The 18957-nt window shown below is 41.0% G+C and overlaps 1 protein-coding gene across 4 annotated transcripts in view; it reads left to right on the top strand.

Moving 5' to 3' along the window:
* P4HA1 (prolyl 4-hydroxylase subunit alpha 1) overlaps nucleotides 1-18957 on the top strand; it is a 61245-nt gene that overhangs the window by 22674 nt on the left and 19614 nt on the right. For 2 of the 4 annotated variants that reach the window (XM_075000298.1, XM_075000297.1), the window contains exons 8-10: nucleotides 220-396; nucleotides 5473-5543; nucleotides 16517-16616. In XM_075000298.1, the coding sequence (XP_074856399.1) occupies nucleotides 220-396; nucleotides 5473-5543; nucleotides 16517-16616 (348 nt within the window). Of the gene's footprint in view, nucleotides 1-219; nucleotides 397-4444; nucleotides 4516-5472; nucleotides 5544-16516; nucleotides 16617-18957 lie in introns of all 4 variants that reach the window. The other 2 variants (XM_075000300.1, XM_075000299.1) reach the window with 1 other exon arrangement.

Genomic DNA, 18957 nt, shown 5'->3' with positions numbered 1-18957 from the left:
ATGCCTTCAGCTAACCAAAATGTGGTGCTGTCCCTCTTTCATGAAGTAAATATGAATGACGCTTTCTGAGGAAAGGGGGCATAGCATCACATTATGGTTGGTTGAAGGCATTTGACCATCAAATTTCATAACTGCTTGACTTGTGAAGTCTCAATCATTCGTGCTTCCTCACATTAACAGCACTATAGGACACTTTATTTTGTTCTGCTTTTCTTTCAGACGCCACGGAGACAGAAGAAACTCTTCTGCCGCTATTTTGATGGAAACCAGAATCCCAAATACATTCTTGGCCCTGTCAAACAGGAGGATGAATGGGACCAGCCTCGGATTGTTCGCTTCCTTGAAATTATTTCTGATGAAGAAATTGAAATTGTGAAAGAACTAGCAAAACCAAGGGTAAAGAGCTTTAATTTTTTTCTAATTTTTTTGGAAACATCAGTGACCTCTAATGTTCTGTGTTCATCTCAGTTCACCTCTTGATTGTGAATGTGAGAAGTTACCTTGGGCAAATATTACGCCCAGCAATTTTTTTTCCTTTGCCTGGCTTGCAGGAAAGTTGTGAGGGTAATTAGAATTTCTTCTCAAGGAATGGCGGTGCAGTTTACCAAAATGTTGTGCTGAATAAGATTGATTTTTTTTTTTGTAGGTGTTAATGGAGGAGAGAACCTACTTCGATCTCACAATAGTCACAGCATGAAACTTCTCCTTACTGCAGCCAGCCTGGCTCAGTGTGTAGCTCCTGCTACCACCACTGTAATTTATGTTCAGTATTTGTCACGAGTCACTATGATATATAAATGACCAGTGATTTTTTTTCCTATGGTGATGCAATTTTGGAGCCACCATTATATGAGGTTATGGACAACAGGTGATGATCATTTACCAAATGGCTGTCTACAGAATAGTAGTACAGTACAAACTTTATCCAGCATTGTAATATCAATTAAAAAAAAAAACAAACCCTAGTTTTAACTGTCATATGCCGTAGATGGCAATACTATCACCCCTTCAGTTAACCAGAAAAATGCTAATAGCTGTCTGGCACCATTTTCTAGCGTTTGCTGAAGTTGCATTTGTTTGTCCCTGAATTGGTAGAGGAGCAGTAAACTTGCAGTGCTGTACATGGTTATCTGTCTGAAACTGACTCAGGACCCTGTGGTTTTCAGAGTAGGGTGAGGGGAGGGGGTAGTTCTTTTCAGCAACTTTCACCATAGCTTCATTTAACTTTGAACTGTGGGAGCTCTAAGAATTTGCAACTAATGTAGCCTTTCTCTTCCACTTCATCACCTCAACTCTCCAATCCCATTTATAAAAACCAGAGTCCAAAGTACTAGTCTCTGAATCTGAAGTAACCTAAAGCAGGCTGATTGTTGGGGGGCCATGAGCGCCCAGGTCAAACAAAAGATGTTATCTTTCTGGAAGACACCCCAGGCCAATGTTTCCCAAATGTAAAACATTCATGTACTCTTAGGGACTTCAGTCTTATCGGTGTACCCCACTCCCAATGCTTATCTAATTTTTTTTTTAAGTAATTTGTTTTCTGCCATGTACCCCTTGAATTTCTTTCTTTCATACATCACTGGTGGTGCACATTTCGTGCTCTGGGAAACACTGACCCAGCCAGTTACTTGGCAACCGTAACACCAGGACTCATGAAATCTTTTTGGGAAACTTAATGTATCAAGGTCTTGATTATCGCATGACTGGTCTCCGTTTAACCTTATCTCGAGACTTGTACTTGAGGTGAAGCTATTCCGTTTAATGCATGCTTATATGGATGGTCAGCTGTATCTGAAGTCAGATGCAAACAAGTGTATCATATCCCTCAGTAGTTCTGTTTTTATGATGAACAGATAATTATTGGGAAAAAGTAGAGCAAATGTACCTAGCCACAATGTGTATGCCCTTCATCAGAAGTACCTATGAGGAAACTATATCAACTATTTTGCTTCAAGCAAATCTAAGTCTTGACTATATCACTTCAAGAATGGTGCTGCCTTTGTTAGCCATGACTTGAGTACTGAGTGAAGAGTAGGCTCACTAGCCTGTGGCATTCTTTGTTCATGAGGTAACACTCCAGACTGTCAGGGAATCTTATTTCACATCCCTGTGCATCCTATGTATGGCTGATCAGGAATCTGAGCCCAATTTGTGGGTTGACTACAAAATCATGGAATAGATTATACACTCATCCTCGCCATATGAGCATAATTGGTTCCCCAGTTTCTGCTCATAGGCAAAAACTCATAAGAGCAATGCTAAATTCCCATTAACATACATATAAAAGTCTCCAGTTCATTCCACATGCTTGTAACTTGACATAAACCAGCTGAGTTTAGGTACTTTTTCTGATGTATTTTAATAGTGTTGCACCAGAAATAGGATGTAGTGTATGTATGTGTATAGAGCAGGGATTCCCAACTTATGGGTCCCATTAGATTTGTTAAAGGTCACCAACTGGGCAGTTCAAAGCTGCATGTGGCTATTAAAGAAGCCAGTTGCAGTTTCTTAACCCTGCTGCCTCAAGCAGATATCTATCAATAAAGATAGTTGCTGGAGATAGTAATTACCTTACGCCTTTGTGCTGAAACCTTAACACTGGAATTAATTGCTTTTAATGACTATTAACTGCTGGGAGCAGGAGGGCTGGGGGAGCTGCCCAGCCTAGCAGCCCTGGTGAAGAGGCTGCAGGAGGAGGAGTGTCTAAGGCAGGAGCTGTTTAGGGGTGGAGGAGGGGGTCTAAGACTAGAGCAGAGCCAGCCGTGGGTCTCCCCAGCCGGGGACCTTGCAGCTGAAGCACAGCCAGCTGCAGGTCTGCCTGCCCCCCAGCCAGGGACCCCATGGCTGGCTCATGTAAGCAGGGGAAGTTTGCTCATTTAGTGAAAAAGGTAGGTATGTGTCTCATTTTAGTGAGCACTCATAAGTTAAGTATGTATTGGGTTGCTGTAGGAGTAACTAGTGCTGCCTCCTTGGAGTGTAAAAAACCTACTTTTTTTTTATGCAGTTGAAATAACCTGCTATAAGGATCAATGAAACTCTTAAACCATGCATACATGTTAGTGGACTTAAACTAAACTTCTTTGCACCACTGTCTTCTAGTCGGATGTTCAGTCTGTTACAAAGCTGCATTAAGTCAATGTTCTGCATTTTTTCAAACATAAAGCATAGACATTGTAGAGTTCAGCAGTGGTTGGTACATGAGGCTATGCTTTGAGACGGAAAGTTCAGCTCTTGTATTCTAGGCATTGGGAGTCTCAGAAGTTTTAGAGCCTACATATGAAAGGGTCTGTAATCACTGTCCAGTCTTCTCCTCCGTAGTCACTAGCTGGCAGGAGAACTGCTCTTGAGTAGTAGGCTGTGTGCCATGATCCAGCCACTATTTACCCAAGGGACAAAACAGGGTGAGAACAGTGCAGATTAAGGGTTTCCCTGACTGTTTGTTTGAATTTAGTCTGAGATGCACTGAGCCTTTATTGGGAAACAAAAATTGGTGGAAAAACACTTGCCCAAATCGACAAACGTGACTCAAACCTTCACTGGCCTGGAGCCATCACAGTGCAGTCTACAGCAGTGACTTTCTAGTGTTTCTAATGTTAGACTACTGCAACCCAAACTTTCCCAGTTGTGACTTGCTAAATAGTAGCTGGTTGCTTGTTGCTACTGCACAGTCTTTGTGGTGCCATCCTATGGCATAAACGCATCTTGTGGAAATGGGGCAGAATGCTGGCTAAAACTGGAGGGAAGCAAATAACTACACTGCACCATTGTTAAGCATTTTGGTGGGAGAGGAGAAGCCCTAGAACAGTTTTGGCCCAAAGTCTTATTTGGATAACCCAAAATATGGGAGACGTTTCACATGATTTGCGATCATGGTGTGGCTGATGGGTCTGCATTCTGGAACAGTGTAAAACACAGATTAACTATTAAATTTAGGTAGAAGGTTTATACTAATACAACTGAGATTTCTTCAGATTCCAAGGTAATGTTTTCTTGTTTTCCAGTCCTCCGCCTGGTTGGTTGTTGGTGATTTAATCTTAAAATGCATCCTGGATGTACGCTATATTAAAATGCTGTGCGTGTGCGCTGTACAACTTTCATCACTTGACGTATAAAGAAATTGCAAGATATTGCTGGAAATAGCTTTACTTATCCAACCAGCTGTTTTTCTTGCTTCCCAGAAACTGGTATATTGCTTCTAGGGGAAAAATGTATCACTCCTTTAAGAAGGAGCTGAAGTATCAACTTTTTATTAGTGATTCCTGCTCCATTAAAAATCTTTTTTTTTTCTGCCTGCCTGTAAAAACTCTACAGTGGAAAGTGATTGGATGCAGTGCATGGCTTGTCTGGGAATTCTTTTGCCCTTTTGTGGGTTTCTGAATGGTCGGATAAATGTAATGCAATATTTACTTTGTAATGCAACTATTCTGATTGGTTCGCTTCACAGCTGAGGCGAGCCACCATTTCAAACCCCATAACGGGAGTCTTGGAGACGGCACATTACAGAATTAGCAAAAGGTAAGAGACGTCATACACCACCAACGTTCTGGGCCTGTAATGAGTGCTGGTTCTTGGCTCATTCATGGAAAAGAGGTGGTCTTAAAAAGATACTTTTTTTACTTTCTAAACCATCTCTAATATATACAGATATAACAGGCGGTTGCTGCTGAGTTTCTCAGTCTTTTCCTTCAACTAGAAGTTCTGTTTTTACCATTGTAGCTAGTATTCATTTTTTTCCAAATAAGAATGTGCACAGGTGCAAAAACTCACTGGAAGTTCTTTATGCTCACAGTATATGCCATCAAACATTCTAATTGCTCTCTTGCTAAATCTGGCAGACTTAGGATCCCTTGCATTCAGAAGTGGAGGCAAGTTCTGCATAACAGTTGCATTGGCTTTCAAAAACATTTGCGTTTTATATGGACTAATGAACAGTTATCTAAGAGTCTTCCTCTGGGTTTTTTGTTCCCTCCTAACTCAAACTTTGAAGAAACGAGTATTTTCTTCTTCACAGCTTCTAAGTTCCCTCTGTTTTGCTAAAAATCATTGCTTCTTTGTGTACTTGTTCCTTTTTTGAAAAAAAGTCTTAAGCAACACGTAAAGATATATATTAAGGTTCTGTCCTCCATAAGCTATTATGTGTTCTGTACAAAACCTTGTTCTCCTTTAACAAAAATTAAAAAACATTAAACTTCTGGATGCAGAGGAATTGTCTTTGAAACTCAGCACTATAAAATGTTTGCAGAAAGTCTCTAGTTTCAAAAAAGTGAAAGGACATTCTCGCCAAATTTGTCCACCTAATTCTTCTTGATTTGGAAATGGCAGCTGCAGCTACTGTCTTCAAATATTGCTGCTGATCTGAGCGCATTGCATACCATCCAGACCAATCAGAAACCCTTCCAATCATCTGTGGCTTGGCAAAAAGAAGCCTATTACTAGAGTAAGCCCTTGTCCTTGTCCTTTCTCTTTTTGTAGCTGAGCCGGGCTACTGTACATGACCCTCAGACTGGGAAACTGACTACAGCACATTACAGAGTCTCTAAGAGGTAAGGGAAATGTGTTCCAAAGGTGTGTCTTAACACCTAGGAAATCTGTTCAGTGGCTTATCTGTTTAATCCTCTAGTTGCAAATCCGAGATGGGCGGGGAGGAAGATGCATACTTGTGCTCATTCCTGTTCATGCTTGAATTAGCTGACCTGCATTGCTGCAAATGGGCTGATTTCAAAAGGAAGTTTTAAAGCATTCCTTTTAGCTAAAAGGAAGGCTGCTTCTGCTTCTGTCTGCATGGTCTTGAATAACACTTGGTGTACTAAAAAAACCTGTTTAAAATAATGTGAAGGGTCTTGCCTAAAGTAAAAATTCAGGAAAGATTGCATATGTCACTTGTGCCATTTTGCCAATATATTAATACACCTCACGCTTGATATAATGACTATCAACAGCATCAGTTAGCACTTGAGAATTTGAGTTCACAAATTCCTCATGTTTGTTTAAAACAATAAATTGTGCATATACTTGGGTAGTTTATTTTAATATAAAATCTAGCATTCAGTGAAAAGTATTGGATTCCATAACTTAAATTAGTTTTTAGATAAGCATTCTGCTCATTGCTGGCTTTTGAACAAGAAGCCTATTACAAACTACTTTAGGACTTCATACTCCTAGACTGCTGAAAATTGTGTTCCAAAAGGCTTAAAGCTAAATGGACTTGTCGAGGAAACCTCCCCCTTTAAGGTTTCTTGACTGAGTTGGTTTGGATTCCAGATACATCGTTACTATAGAAAACTGTTTTAATTTTTACTAGATGGCTGCTTCCCCACTACAAGCATTCTTTTCTAGTCAGTGTTCCTCTAAATTACAGCATTTGGCAGTGAGACTACAGTTCCTGTCAAACTTTGTAAATGGAGGCATGCTGCCAGATTTCAAGGAGACTAGTGGTTTTTGAGGCAGCCAGTTACAATCCATAGCCCATGAGATTGTTCCCTCTTCAGGAATATCAGCTTCTGTTTTTGCTTGACTCTTTACTTCCGTAAAGGAGGAGGAGTGTTTAGACTGTCACTAGTATGTTCTGATGTTAGTAAAATATTTGTATATAATGATGAAACCAAATTGCTAGGTTACAGTCAATCTTTAAGAAATTACCTGAAATTTTAGGGAAGGGGAGCAAATATAACTGTCACCATTAACTACTCATTTGTACTATAACAAACATCCATTTCTTAAATTTAAGTTTTACAGTTCAGAAAATGTCAAATGTTCACCAGTGTGATTTTTTTTTTATATGCTTCATGAAATATTTAGTGCACAATATATTGTGGCAGAATATTTCTAGTTGGGGTGTATGGATCTTACTCTATTCATGGATTTTTCCGTTAAGAGCATCTGAAAGGGAGAAGCTGAATGTTATGTTTTGATGGTGGCAGCAATAACTAGACCTCCCTAACCCTTGGGGGAATCTCCAGGAACTGCAGCTCTTTGAAGTGGTAGGTAGAAAACCTGTAGTAACTTCCCTATGATTACCTATTCAAAGTACAAATGGAAAATTGGTTGCAGGCTTTGCCAGTAAAAGGGGTTTTAAAAAAGTTCCTATTAATGTGGATGATCAAATTTTTTGGATGTTAAGTTACCTGTTTGTAAGATTCATTTGAAGCATGATGTTACCTCAAATGAGTGCAAGTGTTTTGGCCAGTAGAAGTGGAAGGAAAGGTTACATTGGAGCAGAGCCTTGCAGCTCATATGAAATACATGCTCTGATCCTTAAAAATCCACACTTCAACAGTGGTTCTCAAACTGGGTCAGGACCCCAATTTAATGGGGTCAGCATGGACTTGCTGGGACCTGGGGCTGAAGACTGGGCTCAAAGCTCTCTCCACTTGCATTGCAGGGCTCTTCCACACCCTTGTTGTCAGAAGTGGGTTACAGTGAATCTCACTTGAGATCTGCTGTACTAAAGGCTTAGAGAACAGAGGCTATGCTGCTGCTGAAGAATCTTTCCAGAGCTAGGAAAATCCTTCTGAGCTCTGACAGGAGCGTAGGAAGTAGATTTAGTGACATTTTAAGGTTGACAACTTGTCAGTCTCTTTTGGGTGTGTGTGAAGAATCTGTTCAGAGAAGTGCTTCCACACTCCCTCCTGAGGTGAGTAGTTTGAGAGGACTGGGCTAATGGTTAGTACACTAGCCTGGGACTAAAGTTCAGTGCCTTGCTCTGCCACAGTCTTCCTGTATGGCCATGGGTACGTCCTTTTGTATTTCTTCAGTACTGGGGTGTAATTAAACCTGCTTACTTCACATAGGTGTATTACTTCCCCAGCAGTGTGTGTAAGAGAGAGAAGGGACAGTGGTGGAATGATCTTGCATTTTGCTTGCCAGAGCCAAGCCTGGTTTGAGTCTGACAGTTGTTTCATGGCTGAGGTCAGGAAACAGCACAGAAAGAAGCAAATAATCCAGCTAAAACAAACTTATAGTGAAGCAAGACTATGAAGCATCAGTCTCGTTTCTCGTAAAACAGCTTCATATGTGCTTTGGAAGAGTAACTTGGCAATGAGTTCAGATTTTTTTTATTAAAAATAAATCAATCAATCAATCAAAACATTGAAAGCGGCTTGGTATAACTAGCAAGCACAGACTGAATTGGGCATGTTACCTTAACTTGATGGTCACAAACATGTTATGTTTTTCCTGTGCATTATACATAGTTACAGCACCTTTCTGAAGACACATGTTCTGTGGTTTTAATTTTCAATATGCAGTCTATAATTGGCTGTTGGAAAAGTTTATTATGTTTCCTTGTGCGTTCAAAACCAAATGTGGATGGACTGCTTATAACACTTGCTCTAATTATTTTTATAACATTCACCGGGTGTTGCCATTCTCATTTTGAGACTGCATTTTCATACTCTTCTGTGCATTACAAATATTAAAACAGATACCATGTTTGTCTTTGCAGATTCTGTAACCTTTGTCAGTACTGAGTATTGTAAAACATGCTTTGCTGCTTCTGGTGATGTGGGGTGTCCTGGGCCTTTTTGAAAGGATAGATATATAGAAATAGACTGATGCTGGCAGGTGAAACATTCTTATAATGCTTTGAACCAGTGCACTTACTGATTAGCCAGTGTTGTGGAAAGCTATTCAAGTGGTGCTGATTTCCCACTGCTTCTGTTGGTGTCTGGAATTTCCACTGCAAAGATGATCCATGGAGCCTGAATGAGCAGATGAAGTTAGTTGTGCAGCTAGAGGAGCTTAACAGAAGGCTTGTAAATGCCAACTTCAGGGACCAGAATCACCAGTGCTGTTAATGAGATGGTTTTGAAGAATAAGGTAGCTGGGTTTGCAATGACTGGGAAAACCATATGGTGACTTGCCTGCCTGGCGCAAAGGTTGTAGATCTCTCAAGGCATCTGAGTAGACTAATGTCTAGTGCTGGGGAGGAGCCAGTGGTCATGGTACATGTCAGTATCAACGACATAGGAAAGGGTAGGAGAGACATGCTGGAGGCCAAACTTAGGTTGCTAGGAAAGAGACTGAAACCCAGGACCTTTAAAGTGGCATTTTCAGAAATGCTTCCTGTTCCATGCGCAGGGCCAGGTAGGCAAGCAGAAATTCAGAGTCTGAATGCGTGGATGAGACGATGGTGTAGGGAAGAGGGGTTTAGATTTGTTAGGAACTAGGGGCACTTTTGAGAGACGGGAAGCCTATACAGGAAGGATGGGCTCCACCTAAATCAAAGGGGATCCAGACTGCGGGCACCAAACATCAAAAAAGTCAGAGCAGTTTTTAAACTAAGAGATTGGGGGTGGGGGGTGGGGGCGATTGGTGCAGAGGAGCACATGGATCGGACAAACTCTGTCTTAAGAGGAGAATCCATCAATAGATATCCTCTAGGCTTTAGTGTGTGTATAAAAAAAAAAAAAAAAAAAAAAAAAAAAAAGGGGGGGGGGGGTGGGCGGGGAATATCAAACAATGGGCTAGATCAGACAATCGCATATAAAAGAATCTAATATGTCTGGGATGGGCAGACAAATAGGCAGAGGCAAATATTTAAAATGCTTCTACACAAATGCTAGAAGTCTGACTAATAAGATGGGTGAATTAGAGTACCTTGTATTAAAGGAGGAAATTGACATAATAGGCATCACAGAAACCTGGTAGAATGAAGGCAACGTATGGGACACAATCATACCACAATATAAAATATATCTGAAGGATAGAATGGCCCATGTGGGTGACAGTGGCACTGTATGTGACAGATAACGTAGAATCAAATGAAATAACATTTTGATTCATTTTAAAATTCTTCCCTAGAATCACTATGGATAGAAATTCCAAGCTCTACTAAGAATATAGCAGTAGGGATATATTATCGGCTGCCTGATCAGGATGGTGGTAGTGATGTTGAAATGCTAAGGGAGATTAGAGAGGCTACCAAAATAAAACACTCGATACTAATAGGGGATTTCAGTTATCCCCATATTGACTGGGTACATGTCACATCAGGATGAGATGCAGAAATAAGACTTCTCAATACCATTGAGTGCTTCTTGTAGCAGCTGGTATGGGAAACCACAAGGGGAGGGGCAGTTCTCAATTGAATACTGAGTGGAGCGCAGGATCTGGTCCATGAGGTCACTATTATAGGACCGCTTGGGAATAGTGATCATAATGTAATAACGTTTAATATTCCTGTGGCGGGAAGAACACCTCAGCAGTCCAACACTCTGGCACTTGATTAAAAGCCAGAGTGACTAGAACAAAAACCCCCACAAGCTGCATGGAAGCTTCTCAAAGACAAATGTATACTGCAAATTAAAAAACCTACTAAGAGACCGAAAAAAGAACCACCCTGGGTTAACACCCATTTAAAACAAGCAGTGAGGCATAAAAAAGCATCTTTCAAAAGGTGGAAGGCAAATCCTAGTGAGGTAAATAGAAAGGAACATAAATTCTACCAAATTAAGTGTAAAACTTTAATAAGGAAAGCCAAAAAAAATTTTGAGGAACACCTAGCAAGAAGTTCAAAAAGTAAGAACAATGCTTTTTAAATACATTTAGAAGCAGGAAGCCTGCTAAAAAAAAAACAAAAAAAAAAAAAAAAAAAAAAACAGCGGGTCCCCTAGACAATACAAATACAAAAGGAGCAATCAAGGATGATAAAGCCATTGCGGAGAGACTAAATGATTTCTTTGCTTCAGTCTTCACGGCTAAGGATGTTGGGGAGATGCCCAAACCTGCACCATTTTTTGTGGGAAATGAAACTAAGGAACTGTCCCAGGTTGAAGTGTCGTCCTTTGAGGAGGTAGGAACTGTCTCAGATTGAAGTGTCATTAGAGAAGGTTTTGGAACAAATAGGTAAACTTAATGTTAACAAATCACTGGGACCAGATGACATTCATCAAAGGGTTCTGAAAGAACTAAATGGGAAATTGCAGAACTATTAACACTAGTTTGTAACCTAATGACTGGAAGATAGCTAATGTGACACCAATATTTAGAAAGGGCAAAAGTCAATATGGCTTCTGCAGAGGGAAATCTTTTAGAGTTCTTTGAAGGGGTTCACAAACATGCAGACAGGGGAGATCAGTGGATATAGTATACTTAAATTTCCAGAAAGCCTTTGACAAGGTACCTCATCAAAGACTCTTATGTAAATCAAGTTGTCATGGGATAAGAGGGAAGGTCCTTTCATGGATTGAGAACTGGTTAAAAGACAGGAAACAGAGGGTAGGCATAAATAGTAAATTTTCCAAATGGAGAGGGGTGACTAGTAGTGTCCCCCAAGGGTCAGTCCTAGGACCAATACTGTTCAATTTATTCATAAATGATCTGGAGAAGGGGGCGAGGTGGCAAAGTTTGCAGATGACACTAAACTGTTCAAGAGAGTCAAGACAAAGGCAGACTGTGAAGAACTTCAAAAAGATCTCATAAAACTGAGTGAGTGGGCAACAAACTGGCAAGTGAAATTTAATGTGAGTAAGTAAGGTAATGCACATTGGCAAAATAACCCCAACTGTACTTACAATATGATGGGGGGGCTAATTTAGCTGTAACTAATCAGGAAAAAGATCTTGGAATTATCATGGATAGTTACTTGAAAACATCCATGCAGTGTGCAGAGGCAGTCAAAAAGGCAAATAAGATGTTAAGTATTAAAAATGGGGTAGAAAATAAGACAAGGAGTATTACTGCCCCTGTATAAATCGATGGTATGCCCACATCTTGAATACTGGGTGCAAATGTGGTCTTCTCCACCTTTTTAAAAAAAAAAGGACAGCTAAAATGAGGGGCTTGGAACAGGTCCCGTATAAGAAGAGGCTACAAAGACTGGGACTTTTCAGTTTAGCAAAGAGGAGACTGAGGGGGGGATGTGATAGAGGTATATAAAACTGGCAGGTGTGGAGAGGGTGAGTAAAGAAGTTATTTACTTGTGCCCATAATACGAGAACTAGAGGACACCAAGTAAAATTAATGGGTAGCAGGTTTAAAACTAAGTTCTTCACTCAGCATGTAATAAACCTGTGGAACTCCTTGCCACAGGAGACTGTGAAGGCAGGAGTATAACAGAATTTAAGAAAGAGCTACATAAATTCACGGAGGTTAGGTCCATAAAAGGCTATTATCCAAGGGTAGGAATGGTGTCCCTGGCCTTGGATTGTCAGAGGCTGGAGATGGATGGCAAGAGACAAATTGCTTGATCGCTGTCTTCGGTCCACCCCTTCTAGGGCATCTGGCGCTGGCCACTGTCAGCAGACAGCCTGCTGGGCTGGATGGACCTTTTGGTCTGACCCAGTATGGCCGTTTTTATGCCCTTAAGATGAGAGGAGGCAGTGGTTAGGAAGGATGTGCAAAGAGGAAGTAAAAAGGGACTAGAGAAGAAATGGGTGTAAGGCTGGAGATGCATCACAATTGTTATCGGTGACTGGAACTTTGTTCTGTAAACAGGCTCTGTGACAACAATAGAAATTTGAACCTCACTGCACTAGTCAGTAATACTCAAATTAAATCATTACTGTTTGGAGAAAGATGCCACTTTTATTCCTTTCATTCTTGAAAGCCAACCAATGTAAACAAAATAACAATAATCCTCCTTTTTCCAAACTGGCAAAATAATATATTGTTTGAGTCCAAGTGTCGGATAAATGTGGTTTGTTTGTACTGAAAACATATATTTGTATCTGTTATTTGAGTCTATTCTATTCTGTTTGAACTAACTTTTTTCCAAAGTCTCTATCTTAATTGCAAAAGAAGTTCATGGGTCTAAGTTTGAAACATCATTTAAATGCAACAGAATCTTTTCAGAACTTGGGTCTCACCTCCTTAGGAAACAAAAATAGTCAGTCAACTTCCGTATGATGGTCCTAGACGATGCAGTATGGGAAAGTGGAGGGCAGCCATCTGTGTGGAAGGAACAAGTTCTGAGCTATCTAGAAAAACTAGATGTGCACAAGTCCATGGGTCTGGATTTAATGCACCCCAGGGTACTGAGGGAATTGGCAGAGGTCATTGCTGACACTTTGGCCATTATCCTTGAAGACTCTTGGAGATCAGGGGAGATATCGGATGACTGGAAGAAGGCAAATGTAGTGCCCGTCTTTCCTTTTTACAAAAAAAAAAAAAAAAAAAAAAAAAAAAAAAACAATCCAGGGAACTATAGACCTGTCAGCCTTCCTTCAATCCCTGGGAAAATAATGGAGGGACTCCTCAAGGACTCAGTTTTGGAGCACTTGGAAGAGGGGAAGGTGATCAAAAGTAGCCAACATGGATTCACCAGGGGCAAGTCCTGCCTGACTAATCTGATTAGCTTCTGTGACGAGGTAACAAGCTCTGTGGACATGAGGAAGTCAGTGGATGTGTGATACTTTGACTTCAGCAAGGCTTTTGATACAGTCTCCCACAATATTCTTGTCCGTAAGTTAAGGAAATAAGGTTTGGATCCTTGGACTATAAGATGGATAGAAAGCTGGCCCGATGGTCGAGCCCAACGGGTAGTGGTCAGTGGCTCAATATCTGGATGTCAGTCTGTTTCAAGCGGAGTGCCGCAAGGCTCGGTTCTGGGGCTGGTGTTAGTCAACATCTTTGTTAATGACCTGGATGAGGGACTGGACTGCACCCTCAGCAAGTTTGCAGATGACATAAAACTAGGGGGAGAGGTAGATTTGTTGAAGGGTAGAGAGAATCCAGAGGGACCTGGATAAATTGGAGGACTGGGCCAAAAGAAATCTGATGCAGTTCAATAAGGAGAAGTGTAGAGTCCTGCACCTGGGGCGGAAGAATTCCAAGCATTGTTACAGGCTGGGGACCGACTGGCTCAGCAGCAGTACGATGGAAAGGGACGTAGGGGTTATGGTGGATGAAAGGCTGGATATAAGTAAACAGTGTGCCCTTGTAGCCAAGAAGGCTAAGGGCATGCTAGGGTGCATTAGGAGGATCATTTTCGAGCAGATCTAGAGAAGTAACTATTCAACACTGGTGAAGCCACATCTGGAATATTGTGTCCAGTTTTGGGCCCCCCATTATAAAAAGGATGTGAATTTGCTGGAGCAGGTTCAGCAAAGGGCAACAAAAATGATTAAGGGTCTGGGGCACAAGACCTGTGAGGACAGGCTGAGGGATTTGGGCTTGTTTAGTTTAGTTTACAGAAGAGAAGACTTAAGGGTGATTTAATAGCAGCCTTCAACCTCTTGAAGGGGAGCTCTAAAAAGGAGGGTGAGAAACTGTTCTCAGTGGTGTCAGATGGCAGAACAAGGAGTAATGGTCAGAAGTTGAAGAGGGAAAGGTGTAGGTTAGATATTAGGAAAAACTACTTCACCAGGCGGGTGGTGAAGCATTGGAATGCGTTGCCTAGAGGTGGGGTGGATTCTCCATCCCTTGAGGTTTTTAAGTCCTGCCTGGACAAGGTCCTGCCTGGGATGACTTAGTAGCGGTTGATCCTGCTTGAAGCAGGGGGCTGGACTAGATGACCTTCTGAGGTCCCTTCCAGCCCTGTGATTCTGTGATAAAAGTAATGCTAGAACATATTTGTTTGCTAAATACTGAATCATTCTACAACTTTCTGTGGTAAGTGTACCCAAGCAAGGAGAGAAATTACAATATCTTTTTTCCTTGTATTTAAATTGGTATATTTTTTTAAAAAATATATTTTGCTCTTGATGTTTTGTTGCGCGGAAGGCCTTATAAAAATTGAAGTTCAGTGAGACCACAAAATTTGTTTTATGTAAGGTCAGTTACAATAAAACAATGTACAAACAAAAAGCAGTCAAGTAGCACTTTAAAGACTAGCAAAATAGTTTATTAGGTGAGCTTTCGTGGGTCAGACCCACTTCTTCAGACCATAGCCAGATCAGAACAGACTCAATATTTAAGGCACAGAGAACCAAAAACAGTAAGCAAGGAGGACAAATGAGAAAAAGATAATCAAGGTGAGCAAATCAGAGAGTGGAGGGGTGTGGGGGGGAGGTCAAGAATTAGATTGAGCCAAGTATGCAGACGAGCCCCTATAGTGACTCAAAGTTCCTATCACGATTAAACTATGTGTTTATGTGCCGAATTTGAATATAAAAACCAGCTCAGCTGTTTCCCTTTCCAGAACGGTGCGATAATGTCTCTTCAGTAATACACATACCTTGAGGTCATTGACAGAATGCCCCATTCCATTAAAATGTTGACTAACTGGTTTGTGGATCTGGAGTGTTTTGATGTCTGTTTTGTGCCCATTGACCCTTTGTCTAAGGGAGTTAGAAGACTGTCCAATATACAAAGTATCTGGGCATTGTTGGCACATGATGGCATATATGATGTTAGTAGAGGAGCATGAGAGAGTCTGAAGTGGGTCTGTCCCACGAAAGCTCACCTAATAAACTGTTTTGCTAGTGTTTAAAGTGCTACTTGACTGCTTTTTGTTTTGATAGTGTATAGACTAGCATGGCTTCCTCTCTTACTATAAAACAATGTAGTATTGCTCGCTGCATAAACATCGTAACTGTGCTTTGTGTATCTTTTGATTCATTCCGGATTGGCCTGGGTGACAGAAGACTACAGTAAACAAATCCCAAGCTATACTTGTAATAAGGAGGTAGTCTCTTTGCAGTTCTCTAGTGCTATGATTTTATAGGAACACATGATTACATGAGCAATTAAAACAGCAGTCCAAACACAGCTTTGAGATTCATTGACAGAGTTCCTTCCCATCTTCTCCCTGCCCCCCACTTTTTTTTTAGGCTGTCTTTCTTTGGATGTCACGGTGCAGTCTAAAAATGTTATCTCTAGCTCTTACTGCAGAGAGAGCACTGAAAATGAAGGACCAAATGTCATTGCAATATGTCTTTTTTTAAAAAAAAAAGTCTGAATTGCTGTTTATTTCCCTGCCTGTTAGTAGGGAAACCTGTCATCAGGGAAGCTTCATTAAATATCTGCATCAATGTTAATTGTTAAAGCAGGTACGAAAGACATGAGGGAGGGGATGGAAATGACAGATGAGTTGCAGCTGACAAATGCTGTCCACTTAAGTTGTCCACAACTCTCCCAAGGTGCTGTGTATGCTGAGCCAAAAACTGAGAGAAATTCATATTTAAATGTTGCTTTGACTACACAAGTTTCTGCTGTAGATTTGCCTGGTCTATTCTAAACAGCCAAACTGGTGTTTTGTAAGCGTATTCAAAATCAGTTAGAAACTGGTGTTAAATAATGGAATACAGTTTAGTCCTGCCCACACTAACTGGTCAAATAGTGTTGCAAATATTTAAACAGTTCAAGATTTCTTTGATAATTTCTGAGCCAGTTTAAGAAACTAGGTGCCTTATGCAAGACTGCTATTGTCAGTGTTAAACATGAGGCTTCTCTCATAAGAGAAGCCTCACAAATGTGGGATCTGGCAGTGCGAGTTGTTACGTTAGTTTAATTGACTACAGAGGGTGCTAAAGCATTGTGCACATTTTAGAACTTATAAAAATCTGAATATTCCATTTATAACCCAAGCTTGTGATAGGTTTACTAGCAGTTCATTTCCTGTGTTTTTTAAATCTAGTGCCTGGTTGTCTGGATATGAAAGCCCTGTGGTATCTCGCATTAACACGAGGATACAGGACCTAACAGGACTGGATGTTTCCACAGCAGAGGAACTACAGGTGTGTAAATGAAGATCTCACTAACTGGTCACACCAGACTGGGTTTAAATGAAACAGACTTTTAAATCTACTGCACAGACATCTGGGTAGTCTTCAGACATGTGGTTTTGGCGTATATACCTAGAGGCTTAGACTTCAGTGTGCATTCAAGTGACACCAAAAGTCAGGCCTAGTCAATATGGGAAGAACACCAGTGCTGTGCTACTTAAGTTGAGTAACTGAACCAAATTTAGCCTTAGTGTAAAAGGAAACCTGTTTTCAGTGAAGCAGCACCTGCTTAGTTAACAGCTGAGTTTGATTTGTAGATCCTGGAGGAAAATAGAGTTGAAATTTCTGGTCTTTAAAATCAGTGACTTTTTGGCTCGGAAGAGATTTAATTGCCACCAGTAAAACCAGGTTTCCTGAGGGTAGCTTAAATTTTCATGAGATTAGTATCTAGAATATTATCCTCTTTCTGCTTAAAATTGACATTTGGTGCAGAAATCCAGCATCATCTGAGCCATGTAAGCTCTGCTTTCACTTGCCTGAGACAAAGGGTCTTCAAGAACTGGGACATCTTTCCCAAGACAAAGCTCCTTATACACCATGCAGTGGTGGTTCAGCGCTACTGTATGCATGTGAAATCTGGACAATGTACAAGCATCATTCGAAGGCACTTGAACAATATCATCAAGGCTGCCTCAGGAGAATTCTAAATCTCTTGGGAGAATAGGCACACAAACACTTGTCCTGGAAGAGTCTAACATGACCAGCAGTGAAGCCATTATTGTTCATCACCACCTTCTTTGGGCTGATCACATGGTTCAGATTGTCTTCCGAATTGGAGAGGACAAAGGTTCATTGGGAGCCAGTGGAAGCGATATAAGGACATGCAGAAGGTGCACGTGAAAAAAGTGCAGCATCCGTGTTGACACGTGGCGAACCTTGCCCAAGGCTGTCCCCAGTGGAGAAGGGTAATCAATGAGGGGGTGGTGCAGTTTGAGAGGTCCCTCTGCAGTGCAGATGAAAACAAATGGAGAAGAGCATCAGTTGTCCTGCACCCCTCCAAGAGCTACTAACTCATGTCTCTTCTGTGATAAGATCTGTGGCTCCAGAATTGGGCTGATCAGCCATCCAACAGGCTCACAAATAGGAGGGTGACATGAAGACATCCTATTCGCTATCACACGACTGCCATGAGAGTGGTTTTGACCGATGAGAGTGCCATGAGAGTGGTTTTGACTGTGGAACTCCTTGCCCGAGGAGGCTGTGAAGGCCAGGACTCTATTAGGGTTTAAAAAAGAGCTTGATAAATTTTTGCAGGTTAGGTCCATAAATGGCTATTAGCCAGGGATAAAGTATGCCTAGCCTTCAGAACAAGGGCAGGAGATGGATGGCAGGAGATAAATCACTTGATCATTGTCTTCTGTTCTCCTTCTCTGGGGCACCTGGCATTGGCCACCGTCGGCAGATGGGATGCCGGGCTCGATGGACCTTTGGTCTGACCCAGTATGGCCATTCTTATGTTCTTATGATACTTAAGCTGACCCAGAAAAAAATTTATTTCATTAAGACTGGACAGTCTAGGAAACTGATTGAGGACTCTACTCTTAACCCATCTAGCATTGTGAGAACATGGGGGGGGGATTTATGAGCATCAGAGGGGTAGCTGTGTTGGAGTGCCTCCTCCAAAAATGACAAGTCTTGTGATGCCTTTTATAGACTACCAGATTTTTGGAGCATAAGCTTTCACGAGCAAAGACCCACTTCATTAGCATAGAAGCCTCACATCTCAATACTTAACATTCACTTTGTGTAATGCCATTTCTTTTTTTTTTTTTTAAAACATTTTATTCTTGGCTTCATTAGCAGGTGTTTGTAAGCAAGACACAAGAAGTAACTCTTTCACTGCTCTCTGCTGATTAAATGCTACTGAAGTATTTTGTCTAGTGTAGGTGCCATGTTTCAGGAGAGATGTAGACAAATATTGGTGGGTGTCCAAAGAGCAACCAAAAATGAATGAATAAAAGTCTAGAAAACACTGATGAAGGAAGGTTGAAAAAACTGTTTAGTCAACAGGTAAGACAGAGGGGACATGATAGCTTTTCAGGTACATTAAAGGATATTACAAGGAGGAGTGAGAGACTGCTCTCTCTAACTTCTGAGCATAGGACAAGAATTAATGGAGTTACGTTGCAGCAAGGGTAGTTTTTATGTTGGACATCAGGAAAAACCTGGCTGACATTCATTAAGCACAAGAAAAAATGCCTAGGGAAGTTGTGGAATCTGTCATTGGAAGTTTTTAAGAGTAGGTTAGACTACCTGTAGTGATGGTCTAGATAATTTTTAGCCTTCCCTTTAA

Source organism: Carettochelys insculpta, chromosome 7 (genome assembly GCF_033958435.1).
Source record: "Carettochelys insculpta isolate YL-2023 chromosome 7, ASM3395843v1, whole genome shotgun sequence".
Taxonomy (NCBI): domain Eukaryota; kingdom Metazoa; phylum Chordata; order Testudines; family Carettochelyidae; genus Carettochelys; species Carettochelys insculpta.
This window is presented reverse-complemented; position numbering and strand designations above follow the sequence as displayed.